The sequence below is a fragment of the Lactuca sativa genome, chromosome 3 (assembly GCF_002870075.4).
Source record: "Lactuca sativa cultivar Salinas chromosome 3, Lsat_Salinas_v11, whole genome shotgun sequence".
Lineage (NCBI taxonomy): Eukaryota > Viridiplantae > Streptophyta > Magnoliopsida > Asterales > Asteraceae > Lactuca > Lactuca sativa.
In genome coordinates this window covers 100,458,398-100,471,889 of record NC_056625.2, presented here as the reverse complement: position 1 = coordinate 100,471,889, position 13,492 = coordinate 100,458,398, and the positions used below count along the sequence as shown (strand labels likewise).

At 39.4% G+C, this 13,492-nt stretch overlaps 1 protein-coding gene across 1 annotated transcript; it reads left to right on the top strand.

Annotated features, from left to right (window-relative positions):
- Nucleotides 1–11,721: 11,721 nt before the first annotated feature.
- On the top strand, nucleotides 11,722–12,609 carry LOC111901302 (uncharacterized). The gene has a single exon (XM_023897160.1). The coding sequence runs from the start codon at nucleotides 11,722–11,724 to the stop codon at nucleotides 12,607–12,609; it is 888 nt and encodes a 295-aa protein (XP_023752928.1).
- The last annotated feature ends 883 nt before the right edge of the window (nucleotides 12,610–13,492 follow it).

Below are 13,492 nucleotides of genomic sequence, written 5' to 3'. Positions count from 1 at the left end.
CTAAGTCATGTGTCAGATAGTTCGCCTCATGAGGCTTCAGCTGCCTCGAAGCGTAGCCGATAACATGCCCCCTCTACATGAATACCGCACCCAAACCCGAGATGGACGCATCGCCATACACCACAAAATCATCCACGCCCTCCGGCAGGGCTAAGATTGGCACCTCACATAATATCTACCTCACTATCTCGAATGCAGCATGTTGCTCAGGCCCCCAGTGAAAGACCACGACTTTCCTGGTCAACCGGGTCAAGGGCACGACTATGTTGGAGGTCCTGACTGAATCTCCGATAATAACCTGCTAGTCCCACGAAGCTCCAAATGTCAGATGGAGACCTCGGAACCTCCCACCTCATCACGGCCTCCACTTTAGCCGGGTCGACTGAAATCTCATTCTGGTTGACAAGGTGCCCAAGAAACTGCACCTCGTGCAACCAAAACTCACACTTAGAGAAAATGGCATACAAGCTCTCCCTCCTAAGAGTATCGAATACCTCTCGTAAGTGCTCCTCATGCTGCTCCCATGTCTTGGAATAAACCAAGATGTCATGAATGAAAACTATCACAAACCTATCCAACATCGGTCTGCACACGTGGTTCATGAGATCCATGAATGCGGCAGGAGCATTTGTGAGGCCGAAAGGCATCACCACAAACTTATAGTGACCATATCGCGTCTGAAAGGCAGTCTTCTGCACATCCTCCTCTTTGAACCTCATCTGATGATAACCTGAACGCATGTCGATCTTGGAGAACCAAGATGCTCCCTGAAGCTGGCCAAATAGATCATCAATCCTCGGGAGTGGGTAACGATTCTTCACCGTTACCTTATTCAGCTCCCGGTAATCTATATACATCCGATGCGACTCGTCCTTCTGCTTCAAAAATAGAATCGGGGCTCCCTAGGGTGAACTGCTCGGTCTAATGAATTCCTTGTCTAATAGCTCCTACAGCTGTGTAGACAACTCCTGCATCTCAAGAAGAGCCAGCAGATACGGTGCCTTGGCTATCGGAGCCGCACCAGGGACTAGGTCGATCTTGAACTCTATCTGCCTCTCTAGAGGTATTCCAGGCAGCTCCTCTGGAAATACATCAGCGTACTCCCGTACCACCGACATGCCACTCACCGTCACCTCGCGCGTCTCCCGGGTATCCAAGACGTAGGCGACATACCCTGCGCACCCCTGCTGGAGGTAGCATCTAACTCTTGCTGTTGAACATAAAGCTGGTCCATGTTGTGGCCTCTCACCCTGAATCACCAACTGTTACCTACTTGGGGTCCTGACCCGGGCCAACTGTTGTGCGCATTCGATCACCGCCCCATTGGGGCTCAACTAATCTATGCCTATAATAACCTTGTTCCCCCGCATTGGTATGGGAACCAAGTCTACTAAGTAGCACTCCTCGAACAGCCTAAAAACACAATCCTTGAAAACCTCTGATGCTCGCACTGATTGGGCATCCGTAATCACGACCTCTAGAGGGCAATCTAACATGCCCGAAGACTCAGGGAACCTCTTGCTAAATGCAAGAGAGACAAATGATCGGGTAGCACCCGAATCAAACAACACCTGAAATGGGATACCGTTCACATGGAATGACCCTATACAAAACATACAACATAATACATCAATGCCACAAGCAACATATAATAAAAGTTAGAGAGAAGAAACCACACCCGTCACCATATCGGGTGCGGTGCGTGCCTCCTCGACTGTCAATTGGAAATCTCAGCTCCTCACCACTAGAGCCTGTGACTTGACCTTCCGGCCATCCATAACACATGTAGTCACTGGATTTGGCATCACCACTGACGTTGCTGTTGCTGCTGTCAATTTGGGGCAGTTGGCCTTTTTATGGCCCCTCTGATTGCAATGAAAGCAAATCAGGTCTGACATCTGAACAGTGGGGGTAGGAGCAGTACAAACCCTGCCAAAGTGCCCCATCTTTCCGAACTTGTAGCTGATGAGTTTTGAGCATTCTAACACTTCCTAAGTGTACATGCAACCCTAATAACCTTAAATCTATGTTTGTCTAATTATCATGCAAAGTTGAATTCCAAGGTTATATACCTATCTAGCATAAATGGGGAACATTTTTATCTTGAATGAAAGATAGAATAACATACCTTGTTGTTGATTATGATCCTTGAAACCTTGTGAGCCTAGCACCCCAAGTGTGATGCCTCAAATGCTTCACACAACACCAAATGCAAAGAAGTAAACTTTGAGAGAATCTTACACTAGCAAAATCAACTATAGCCCTCTTGTTTCTTAGTGTAGCCGATTTTGGGGAGAACACCTTTGTTTATATAGTGTGTTGCATTAGGTAAACCCTAATGTAACATGACTCTTCATTTCATGATCCATGGGTTAATTCCATGGATCATCCATGGAGTATCCTATGGGTGGAACCCAACTTGATAATCCATGGAGCCTCTTAGTCCACTATATAAGATATGGAAGATTTACATAATCTACCCATATATTTAAATGGTTATCTTTTGATCACTTAATTAATTCTAAATTAATTCTTGATCAAACTAATTAAATAATATTATTAATATATTAGAACTTATAATATATATTAATAAACCATAAGTGTTATTTCTCTCATTTTAGTTTATCCAACTGCATGGTGCAATGCAACCCAAATGACCATGCCGGGTCAGGTCAAGTACATACCAGAAATAGTTATGGACTTAGACACCTTATCCAACAGTAGCATCCTGATGATCCCGCTCTACAAGCTCCCTCATGCGGCCTGACGCATTTCCTGCATCGGCTCTGGCCCGACTGGCCTTTCGACCTAGTGTCAGATCCCTTAGGTTTCTTCCCCAAAACCCAAATAACCTACTCTGCCTCTGCCTTCCTCTTCCTGAGGTGCGCAAAATCAATCCCCCCCTCCCTCACCCTGGCAATCATGGCCTCCAGGGTCGGGCAGGCTGAGTAGCTGACATGCTCCCGAATATCAGCCCCCAACATACCATGATAGTGGGTCCTCCGCATCTCCTCATCCCCTCATACTGAGGTACTAACAAGGCCCTCTCTTGGAACTTGGCGATGATCTCCGCCACTGACTCCAGAGTTTGTTTCATGTCAAGAAACTCCTTGGCCAGCTGTTGAAGCTCCATAGCTGGCGCAAATTCAGCCCTGAACCTAGTCACAAAGTTTGACCAAGTCATAGCCTCTATGGTTGGGACTCCCAGTGAGTCACCAACTAACTCCCACCAATTCCTAGCTCTATCCCTCAAATAACACGCATCAAAGTGGACCTTCGACCCCTCCAGGAAGAAGCTCATCGACTGTGCAGACTCGATGTCTGCGATCCATCTCCTGTCAGCAATGGGGTGCTTTGCCCCACTTTCCTCGGTACATAAATCTACTCTTCTCAATTCCTCAATCCCTTGAATGAACTGATAATGAAGCAAAACCTCTGGATATACTAGCTTCCACTTGAACTCCCAAGCTTCCTTCTTCTCTTCCAACTTCAAATTCACACAAAATCCACCAAAAAGATCAAGAACACTCAAAAGAGGCTTAGTGTAACGCCCGTAGATCCGGGCTAGTCAATTTAGAGGCAATAGGGGTCGAAAACGAATTTTCGACAAAGGCTTATTTAGAATAAATAATCTTAACCAAGTTGTAGAATATGTCACAAGGTTTCCGTACATATAAAGAACGCCGAAATCCGAGTTATAACGAAGAAGTTATGACCCGTCGAAGTTTCGCGACAGAACCGTCGCGGCACCGGGAAGCGTAAATAGTGAATTTACGATAGAGCGAGATTTAGCCTTAGCGATCTCAACGAAAATCCTAGAATATGATAAACTAAGAACATCGATAAAAAGAACACCCAAATCTGACTTCGTATGAAGAAGTTATGATTTTTCGAAGTTACGGACTAGCAGTGTACAGCCCGAAATTCGAATATTAGATCGAGTGGTTTTTAGCTGACACGACCTGAACGAGAATCAAAGATCTCGTTAAGAGTAGCGTAACAAGAAAAAGATGGGCGAAAACGGATGTCGGATGAAGAAGTTATGAGGATTTAACGGACCAATCCTGTCCCGGCCTATTAATAATATAAAATTTAAAATCGAGTCAAAATTAGCCGACGAAGTCTAAACAAAAGTTGTAGAGTACGTTCCCGCCTTCGCGTGGATATAAAGAACGTCGAAAACGGAGCTCGTATGCAAAATTTATGATTTTTAGAAGTCGAGAATGCAATTTGCGAAGGCTGATAAAGAGTTGATGCGTGGCGCGTTGTGGGCCGTCAATCGGTGATCAGATCTCGCTTCGGATGAAGGACACGTCGCCCTTGCTTACGCCCCACGTCCGAAGTCAGTACGCCCCACGTACCCTCGCCCTTATCTTTTCCGGAGTGCAAGACAGCTGGTCCGAGGTGGCGCTCTTATTCGAACCATTACGCCCAGCGTAGGTCCTAGGTTCGCCCAGCGTACCGAGGCCTCACAGGCTATAAAAGGGGGCCGAGATTTCTTCATTCTTCACACCATTTTCCACTTCTCTCTCTACAAACTTTCTCTCTCTAAGTGCTATAAACCCCCCCTAAGCCCTAGTTAAGCCCCTTAGCCCCCGAGGGAAACCCCGAGGCTCCCGGAGTCCCGAGAAAAAGAGCCTTTCGGTTTCGAAATGCTGTTCCAATTAAGTTCCGATTTTCGATAAAATTCGCTGTAAGTGTGCTACGCTTACGCAATTTTTAATATAGCTTTCAAATAATTATAGGAATGTTATTAGGTCCTTAAAATAATTATTTGGGCTATTATTATGAGTTATATTAAGTGTTATTAACGCTTAATAATAGTCAGACTAATTAATTTGTCGCGGTTATCGTTAGACTAAACCCTAGTGGTATTGGTACTAGGTTTTATCGAAGGAATATCGTTTTGAGAGTATCGAAGCGCTGTCCGAGTGCTGAGTCACCACCTTTCAAGTGACTGCATAGTTACTTTCAGCTTACACATAGATATGAAATATTTTATATAAATTAAGTACTATGTATGCATATTATCTGAATACTTGCTATCTATGTTGGATGAACGTTTTATACATGTTTTCAATGATTTAAACTGTATATGTATTTTATATCTACAAAATGTGTTGGGTAAAACATGGGTAGATGTAATAGTTATTGTGTGACAAAATAAAATAATGAGAGGCCTCGTTATAGCTGTTCTTGCTGATCTAGTCATCTAGCGGAGTATAGATGACGACCACGGACTATTCTAGACAGTCCAGTGGAACACTGGCAGGCTCGCAACCTGTAGGTGTTTATTCGAACTGTGTGTGTATTCAAACTGTGTGTTTATTCGAACTGTGTGTTTATTCGAACTATGTGAACTGTGTGCTCACCAGGTATACTCCATCCCAATAATAGTCCTTTGACTACGTCCCTTTTGTTAGATGTTTTAGGGACGTAATGTGAGGATAACGGGAATGGGTAATTGGGTTGATTGTTTGATGTTTAAAAATAATAATTATATTATTGTGGGTTGAAAACCCTATGTGCTCACCAGGTTTCCCAACCTGACCCACTCAGTTTATTTATATCACAGGTGTTGATATGAAATGATATTACACTGAGAGATTTAAAGAGATGTAGATCACTAGTGTAAATAATATTAAGTTCTGTTTATGCTTATCTTTCTGTATTAACGATGACATCCCAAACGTTTTAAAAAGAAATAAACACGTTTCTTCGAAAATGTTTTAATAACGTATTTACCATGTTTTTCTGGGAACAAATTCCGCAAATGAAGTACTCTGATTTTTATAAAGCATAAACAAAATTGGTTTTTTCTGGCCGTGAAAATGGGGATGTCACACTTAGGGCTCGAGTTAGGGTTTTCTCTGGGTTGGGAGAAACAATAAAGGTTAGGTTGGGGCGTTATAAGTTGTTTAAATAGCGTGCAAACCCCAAATATTAGGGTTTCATGCAGACAGTCCTACTCGTCGAGTCGGTCTCCCGACTCGTCGAGTAAGTCATTTATCCTACCGACCCAAAGTCGAGTCTACTTGACGAGTTGGCCTCCAACTCGTCGAGTCCCAGAGAAAAACATGAGTTTACTTTAATTAAAATACGTACTAGGAATCAGACGTTACAATATGAAAAAGTATAATGCTCAAATAGAAAAGAATGTGATATTTAAAGTAGTTATTATAGAAAACTTAAAACAAAATCAGTTGCCATAAATAACAAAAATATACAAAAGTAAGATGCTATAAAGGACAAAAAAATTATTCCAAATATTATTCGTTTGCTTATCATCTTTGTAATCATCATGAGCCTAGAAATACCCGCCCGAAATTGATTTAGAAATTTATTTCGGGCTGTCCCCATTTTGGAACTGCTTTTTGAATACTTTATCTCATTTACAATCGATGTGAACAAGTATTGTATGATTGGTTGTTTAAGTAAGATTTGGTTGTCATTTTCTCTTTGCTTCTCGGGAATATATATATATATATATATATATATATATATATATATATATATATATATATATATATATATATATATATATATATATATACACTTGGGAGCTAACGGGAAATGTTGTCGAATATTTCTTAAACAGACAATCACGTAATACACGTTCGCATATGAGGTAAGGTTTTAAAAAAGTGGGTTTAGAAGCCTACCCTTGTGAATAATCTATCCGTTTCTGATTATTTTTTCCCATGTGAGGGATACTTTTTAATCAACGACTTTATGAATACTCTATCTGATTTTTTCCCATAGCGTAAACCCGAAACACTAAACTATGTTTCAGTTGCATCATGTCTATTGATAAAATCTGGACTACTAATCCACATAGTCAATCTCCCGAGTTCCAGCTGGGACTTGACTCTTTTGTCAAGAGATCCATGTCAAATATAAATAGTAATGGTGAAACCCGATGTCTGTGTGAGGAATATGATAACCTTTACTTCTTGGGTCCGATAACAATGAGACGTCATGTATGTATACATGGTTTCAGTCAGTCATACGAAATGTTGACATATCACGGTAAACCTTTACTTCATCCAGTTGTTAGTCGAACTCGAATGATGATTTTGTACAGTTGTTAGTGGAAGTCGAAACTAAGTTAGTGGAAGTCGAAACCAAGTTATATCATCGTTGTACAATTTCTTCCCTTGAGTTTTTTGCAAAGCTTATGCATATCATGGTAAAAAAAACAAGTGGACTGATAGTTCATTTAATTAACTCCTTGAGTTGTTGAATTTAGCATTTCCACAAGACAAGAAGATTCTCCGTTTATATTATCTGGCCAAAAAGAAACTAAAGAATATAGGTTTGGGCTATGAGCCAATACATGTATGAAAAAACTATTGTTTCTCTTTTGGTAGTAACACAAGTCATTGTAGATTTATCCCGTTTGTAAAGAGATTCGGTGTATTGATAAAAAAAAAACCAAGGTTAAGAAGGTTGCTCATAAGGTGTTACAGTACTTTCCAATGACCCCTAGACTACAATGTTTGTATTGTTCAAGGTATACTTCCAAAAATATGATTTGGGATAGTACCGGGAGATCAGAAGATGGTGTGATGCGTCATCCCGTTGATGGAAAATCTTGGAAAAATTTGATGTAGATTACATTGACTTCTCGAGTAAACCTTGAAACATACGACTAGGGACTGCAACTGACAACTTTAATCCTTTTGGTAACATGTGTAATCCACATAGAACATGGCTGACTGTGATCAACACATACAATCTGCCACTATGGCTTTATATCAAAGAGTCATCATTCATGTTAGCCTAGTTGATTCTCGTCCGTAAGGCACCTGGAAGGGACATGGATATTTTCCTTAGGCCGTTAGTGGCAGAGCTTAATTTTTTGTGGTACGTAGGCATACATATTAAATACGCAGTGACAAACACATTTTCATAATGAAAGTTATGTTGTTATCGACAATAAATGAATTTTGAGCTTGTTGTAATTTATCATGTTGGATCAAGCAATGGTAGAGAGCATGCCTGACTTCCAATGAACACACTCCCTTGTTCAATCTAAGAAATATAGATGTTTATGTCAGTCATCGTTGGTTCTTAGACGTTAATGATCCATTAAGGATAAGTTTGGAACTTAACGAGAAACCTGATACAAGTCCCACTCCGATACACTTTACTAATGAAGCCATACAAGAGCTACTAGGCCGTCTACTACTTTGTAAATCGGGAAAAGCATCCTAAGATTATAAAGGAAACGATAAGTCGACAAGGATTCGAGTTGAACTAGTCGAAACGTAGCATATTTTTCGAGCTCAAGTATTAGTCTTCTTTGTGGATGAAGCACAACATAGATGTGATGTTTTAGGTTCCCATTTCTACAATTGGATTGGTGTGGAAAGATAATATCAAGAAGATAATCATGTAAACACTGATGAACATAATCATGTGAGTAAACTTTGATGATTAGATGGAGAGAAACAACATATTACATGAAGAACACTCATGAACGGGGAGAGACCACATGCAAACTCTCTCTAGTCTAAAGTCTACATAAGTGCACTCATACATAAATGACTACTCACCTCCACTTTATATACTAGGGGAGGGAATATACTCTCATACAAACGAACATTGTACCATAGTAAAACACTCATCTTTCCTCTTCATCAAAACCAAATTACGATTTCGGGGTCTCCTCATCCTCCGGGGAATCTAAGAAGAAGAAGATCTTGAAGGAAACAAGCACTAGTCTCCTCCTACTGAAGATACCTTGATAGATGATCAAGATAGCAAAGCTTAAGGCACTCCAGTTGATGATTCCAACTCCTAGAGCCAAATGATGATGAAAATGAAGATGATAGAAAATCCGAAAGTTCCATCTCAGACACATGATCCTCAGATTAGAATGTTGTAGATCCCTTTTCCTTGTTGGAACTGCGAGATAACATTGCCTCGGCCAACTCCAAAGTCAGTAAAGTTGACCTGAAAGTCGCAAGTATTGACACGAAACTCGATCAGAAAGCAGCAAATATTGACGCCAAGCTCGAGCTCATCCACAAATTTGTTTTCATGATCCAAGCTGCTACTCCCTCAGAACTTGACCAAGTCAATCAGGTAGAATAACTCATTTCACTTCGTATCAAGCTCACTATTAAAGAAGTTGAGAAAAAGTACAATGACAGTCTCAAACAACATATCTCCACCACCACCATCACGCTTAAAATCCATGACGATAGGATTAATGCTACCAATGAACTCATTAAGAAGACTCATGTTCTTCATGAGAAACAGATTCAACAACTTGAGAATGAGATCCATCAAAAAGATTCCATGAACATGGTCACACAAGAGGTGCTCATTAAGCTCATCCGTTAAACCAGGAATATTGTGGATTTTCCGAACCACAAATTTGATTCGATGCTTGTCATTCTTGATGAAACCTTTACCCACCTCAAAGCTCAAGCTCCTACAACCACGACATATGACGCACTCACCAAGTAATTAATATATGTTTTCAACGAGTGTTTGAAATATTGGAGGAAATAAAGTCTGAGTCTATACTTGCATTGGAGGTAGGGCCTTCCCATGCTAAATAGGGAGAAAGAAGAACAATTCAATGGAAACCCATCTTGTACTATGCACTCCGAGATGAATCTACTGATGAGGAAGTTGTAGAAATGGAAGTTATGGAAACTGAAGAGGTTGAAGATGATGAAGATCAAGTTGAAAATGTGATCTTAGGACTTCAAGTCATCCGAGAACAACCTGTCAAAGTCCTTTCGGAAGAAGAGAAGATGAAATGGTCCTCGGTTTCTTGGCCATCATCTTTAGCAAAAGTGTTCACACAGAGCCAAGACTTGGTGAAGCTCAAAACCAAGGTCACAATTGATGCTTTATGAGCCACTCAATGAATGCTTCCTCCAATTCATGCTCTGAGGATCATTTAAATTGATGAAGATTCTCCCACCCAGAAATCTGATGAAATCCCTGAAGAGCCTCTGATGCCTCCTCCATCCGAACTATTTATCATGGAATCTAGTCATCAAATTATCTCCTCCATTTATGAAAAATATGAAAAATTCAAAGACATAGGCAAGAAGATGGACACAAGTTCGGACAACCCAATAAAGTCGTTTAGAAAGTCCAAGGGTTGGTCCTAGGAACAAATTGATCAAGAATCGGAAGAAAGCATCCGGATTCACGCTCTCAAAGACAACCAAAATCCGATGTTGGGCATTTCTCCTCTCTTCCAAGAATGAATCATTCATGCCATACATTTCATGCCCTTCATGTATTTTGATCTTCCAACTCAAGATGTTGATCAACTCGACTTGCCAATCTCTCCATATGGTCGCTTCTACATCAAGTCGGCAGCTCTTCATCCAAATGATGATCCTCAAACTATCATCCTAACTGAACGTGAGAGATTGAGCACTTTTTATTCTACCAATGAACGAACCCAAAAGGAAGTGTGGTCTCAGAAAAGAATCACCAAGATAGTTTGTTATGGTAGAAAAGTCTAAAGCATGTTTGATGTTGATTGCCTCCTATACTAATACAATATTTCTTGGAACAAACAATCTATCATCACAATCACTGATGCATACTTTCCTTCGATAAATCCAAATGTCATTCTTGTCATTGTTGCTCACCTCCAAGATCGTCAATCAAATGATTCAAGCATGGGAGCCTACATCTCAGCTACCTACTTCTTGAAGGACTACATCGCTGAATTCCGCCGATCAGATGTAGAGTTTTCTCATCTCTTTGGAACAGAAAAATTCTTAGCCAAAATCACTACCGAACTCCCATAATCTCAGATTTTAGATGATGAACACCGGGGAGAGGAGCTTGTTGCAGAAAATGTGAGTTTTTATAATCATATTGAACCTTTAGATTGAAAAGCACACGGCTTGCTTAAATATAAAAAAGTTAAGTCTTACATAAGTGATTATCATATTTTTTTTCATATCTTAAATGAAAATTTTAAACAAACGATATTATGAAAAGTAGAACTAGCTGGATATCAAAATCTCTAAAAATAATTTGTAATCTAGCGAATATTATACCGTTTATTAAGATTAGTAGGGCCTTCTACATATGAGGAACACACAATGGAGTTGCAGAAGTAGTTTACAATAATTGTTTGTTAGTACATGCCATCTTGAAGTTGGTTAAATACAGAGAACCGTACTTAACTTTTCAATGATTGCTTTAACTCCGTACATGAGGTCCTCCTGGATTCATGTTACCATTAATAAAATTCATGTTACCTTTAAAATCCAGTTTCTTGATTTTGTGTTCTATAAAAAGGCATAAGGCTGATATGCCAGCCATTGATGGTTTTAAATATCATAAATATATTACATGTGTATTTTAGTTTGGATTATTATTACTTTTATATCATGTCGTATTATACCTCAAATAGAATATATACCTACGCATACACCCAACACCACTTGATGTAATATAAAACTATATACATAAGAAAATTTTGCAACATAAAGGTTTGAATTTTAGGCAGGTGAAAGGTACCGTTGATGATTGGGGAGGTAACGCAAAAACATCACAGCTCATGATATATCCTTCTAAATAGTTTAATATATAAATGCCAATCTTTAACTTATGTCTCCTCCATCCTCGTTACTTCTTCCGTCCCTATAAATATTCTTCTTCTTTCTTTAGCAAGCTTAACATCACCCGATCCTTGAATTTTGCTTTAGTTCGATCAAATAAATTATCAACATGGGAGCCCCATCATCTATAAATCATTTCAGATCCATTAGTTTGCCTTCTAGATTAACCCACCCATCTTGCACTAAGACCGAGAAGAAAATAAATGAGCTTAGAGCATCGGGAAAATTGGTGGGTTCGTTTGAAAGCATTCAAAGTAGTTTAGTTGGTTTGGCAGAGTTGCATGTTTTCGTGAATGAGTTTGTCCAGGCTCCAAAGACCCAACAAGCCCTTTCTCACCACCAAAATGAAACCCTACTCGAAGCTGCCTTAGAGTGGTCCATTGGGTTTCTAGACACGTGTAGCACCCTTATAGACATAATCCTGTTAATGAAGGAAAACGTGAACGCCCTTCAAATGGCCTTACGGAGGAAAGGTAGCGATTCAACAGTTGCTAGTAAAATTGCAGCGTATCTATGCTTCCGGAAAATGGCAAAGAAGGTTGTAACCAAGAGCCTCAGGACACTAAAACATCTAGAAAAGAAAATATGTTCATTTCTTTTCGTAGATATTGATCACCATGTGTCATTGGTTTCTAAAGTTCTTAAAGAAACTAATGCACTTACTATATCCCTGTTCAAATCCATTTTGATCATTGTGTCAACCAAGCCGAAGCGTGATAACGGGGTTCAACTGATATCAAAGTTGTTGTCCAAGCGTACATCCGCACACAAACATGATCAATTCGTCCTCACCGAGGTTGAAACCATTGAGTTGACTCTCACGTTGCTCCACAAGAATGTGCGCAATGGTGAGACCAAAGATGTTGATGTGGAAATGACATTAAGGAGATTGCAAATTCTTGGTGTGGGTCTTGAAGGATTGAAGGTTGGTTTAGATCACCTTTACAGGAGATTAATCCATAGTAGAGTTTCCCTTCTCAATATCGTAGTTTGTTAGACATCCAAAGTTTTCATACACCAGCTAGGCGTGTTTTAGAGGCATTTTCTGGTGTTTGTAACATGTGCATGGACTTTGTGAACAATACATAATATCAACAATAGGATCTCATTTTTGTTTGTTACTAATATCTCTTTATTATTCCTAAATTAGCTGCAAGTAATAGATAAGTTTTAAAGAAGATTTTTATATACCCTACATAATAAAAGAATAATTATTTGAATATATGTCATTTTTTTAAAATTTTTAATTATTTTGCACCTCCATTTAAAAATTACACGTGTCGTGTGTCATTCCAATTCCCGCTCAAATCCTTGTTTTATACCTAAATAAATAATATAAAATAAATAAAGACAACGAGAAATCAACGAACTTAATGAATATCAAAATCAAAATTCTAAACAAAATCCCTTAAATCTCGGCACATACATCTTCTAATCCATCGTATCTCCTCCTCCATCATCGCATCACACTAGTAGAGAAAGCATTTAATGGTACAATCATTTTTTCTGATGTGGTTTAGTCCAAAACCACATTATTAAAGGATTTATTGGTGTGTTTTCCTTATAATCGCAGGAAACGCCATTAAAAACATATTCATTGGTGTGTTAGTTGAACGCACCATTAAACACTATAAAAACACACCATTAAATATCCAAGAACCGCACCATTTAATTTTTCATGCCCCCCTAATAATTTGTTTCTAATTTTTCATTTCCCTTCACACTTCACATTATATACTTGTGATATGAAGCATTATTGTTATTTGTTTGTCCGGTGTTCTACTCATCCAGAAAACAATTATACTTCCGTCTTTGTGATTCTCCCATTCTTCTGGATAATGGCAACTTAGTAAGTTCCTCCCTCTTGTTTTTAAATCTTG

What these genes read in the sequence shown, in the direction of transcription:
- LOC111901302 (XM_023897160.1), top strand. Translation starts at nt 11,722, where the DNA reads ATGGGAGCCCCATCATCTATAAATCATTTCAGATCCATTAGTTTGCCT.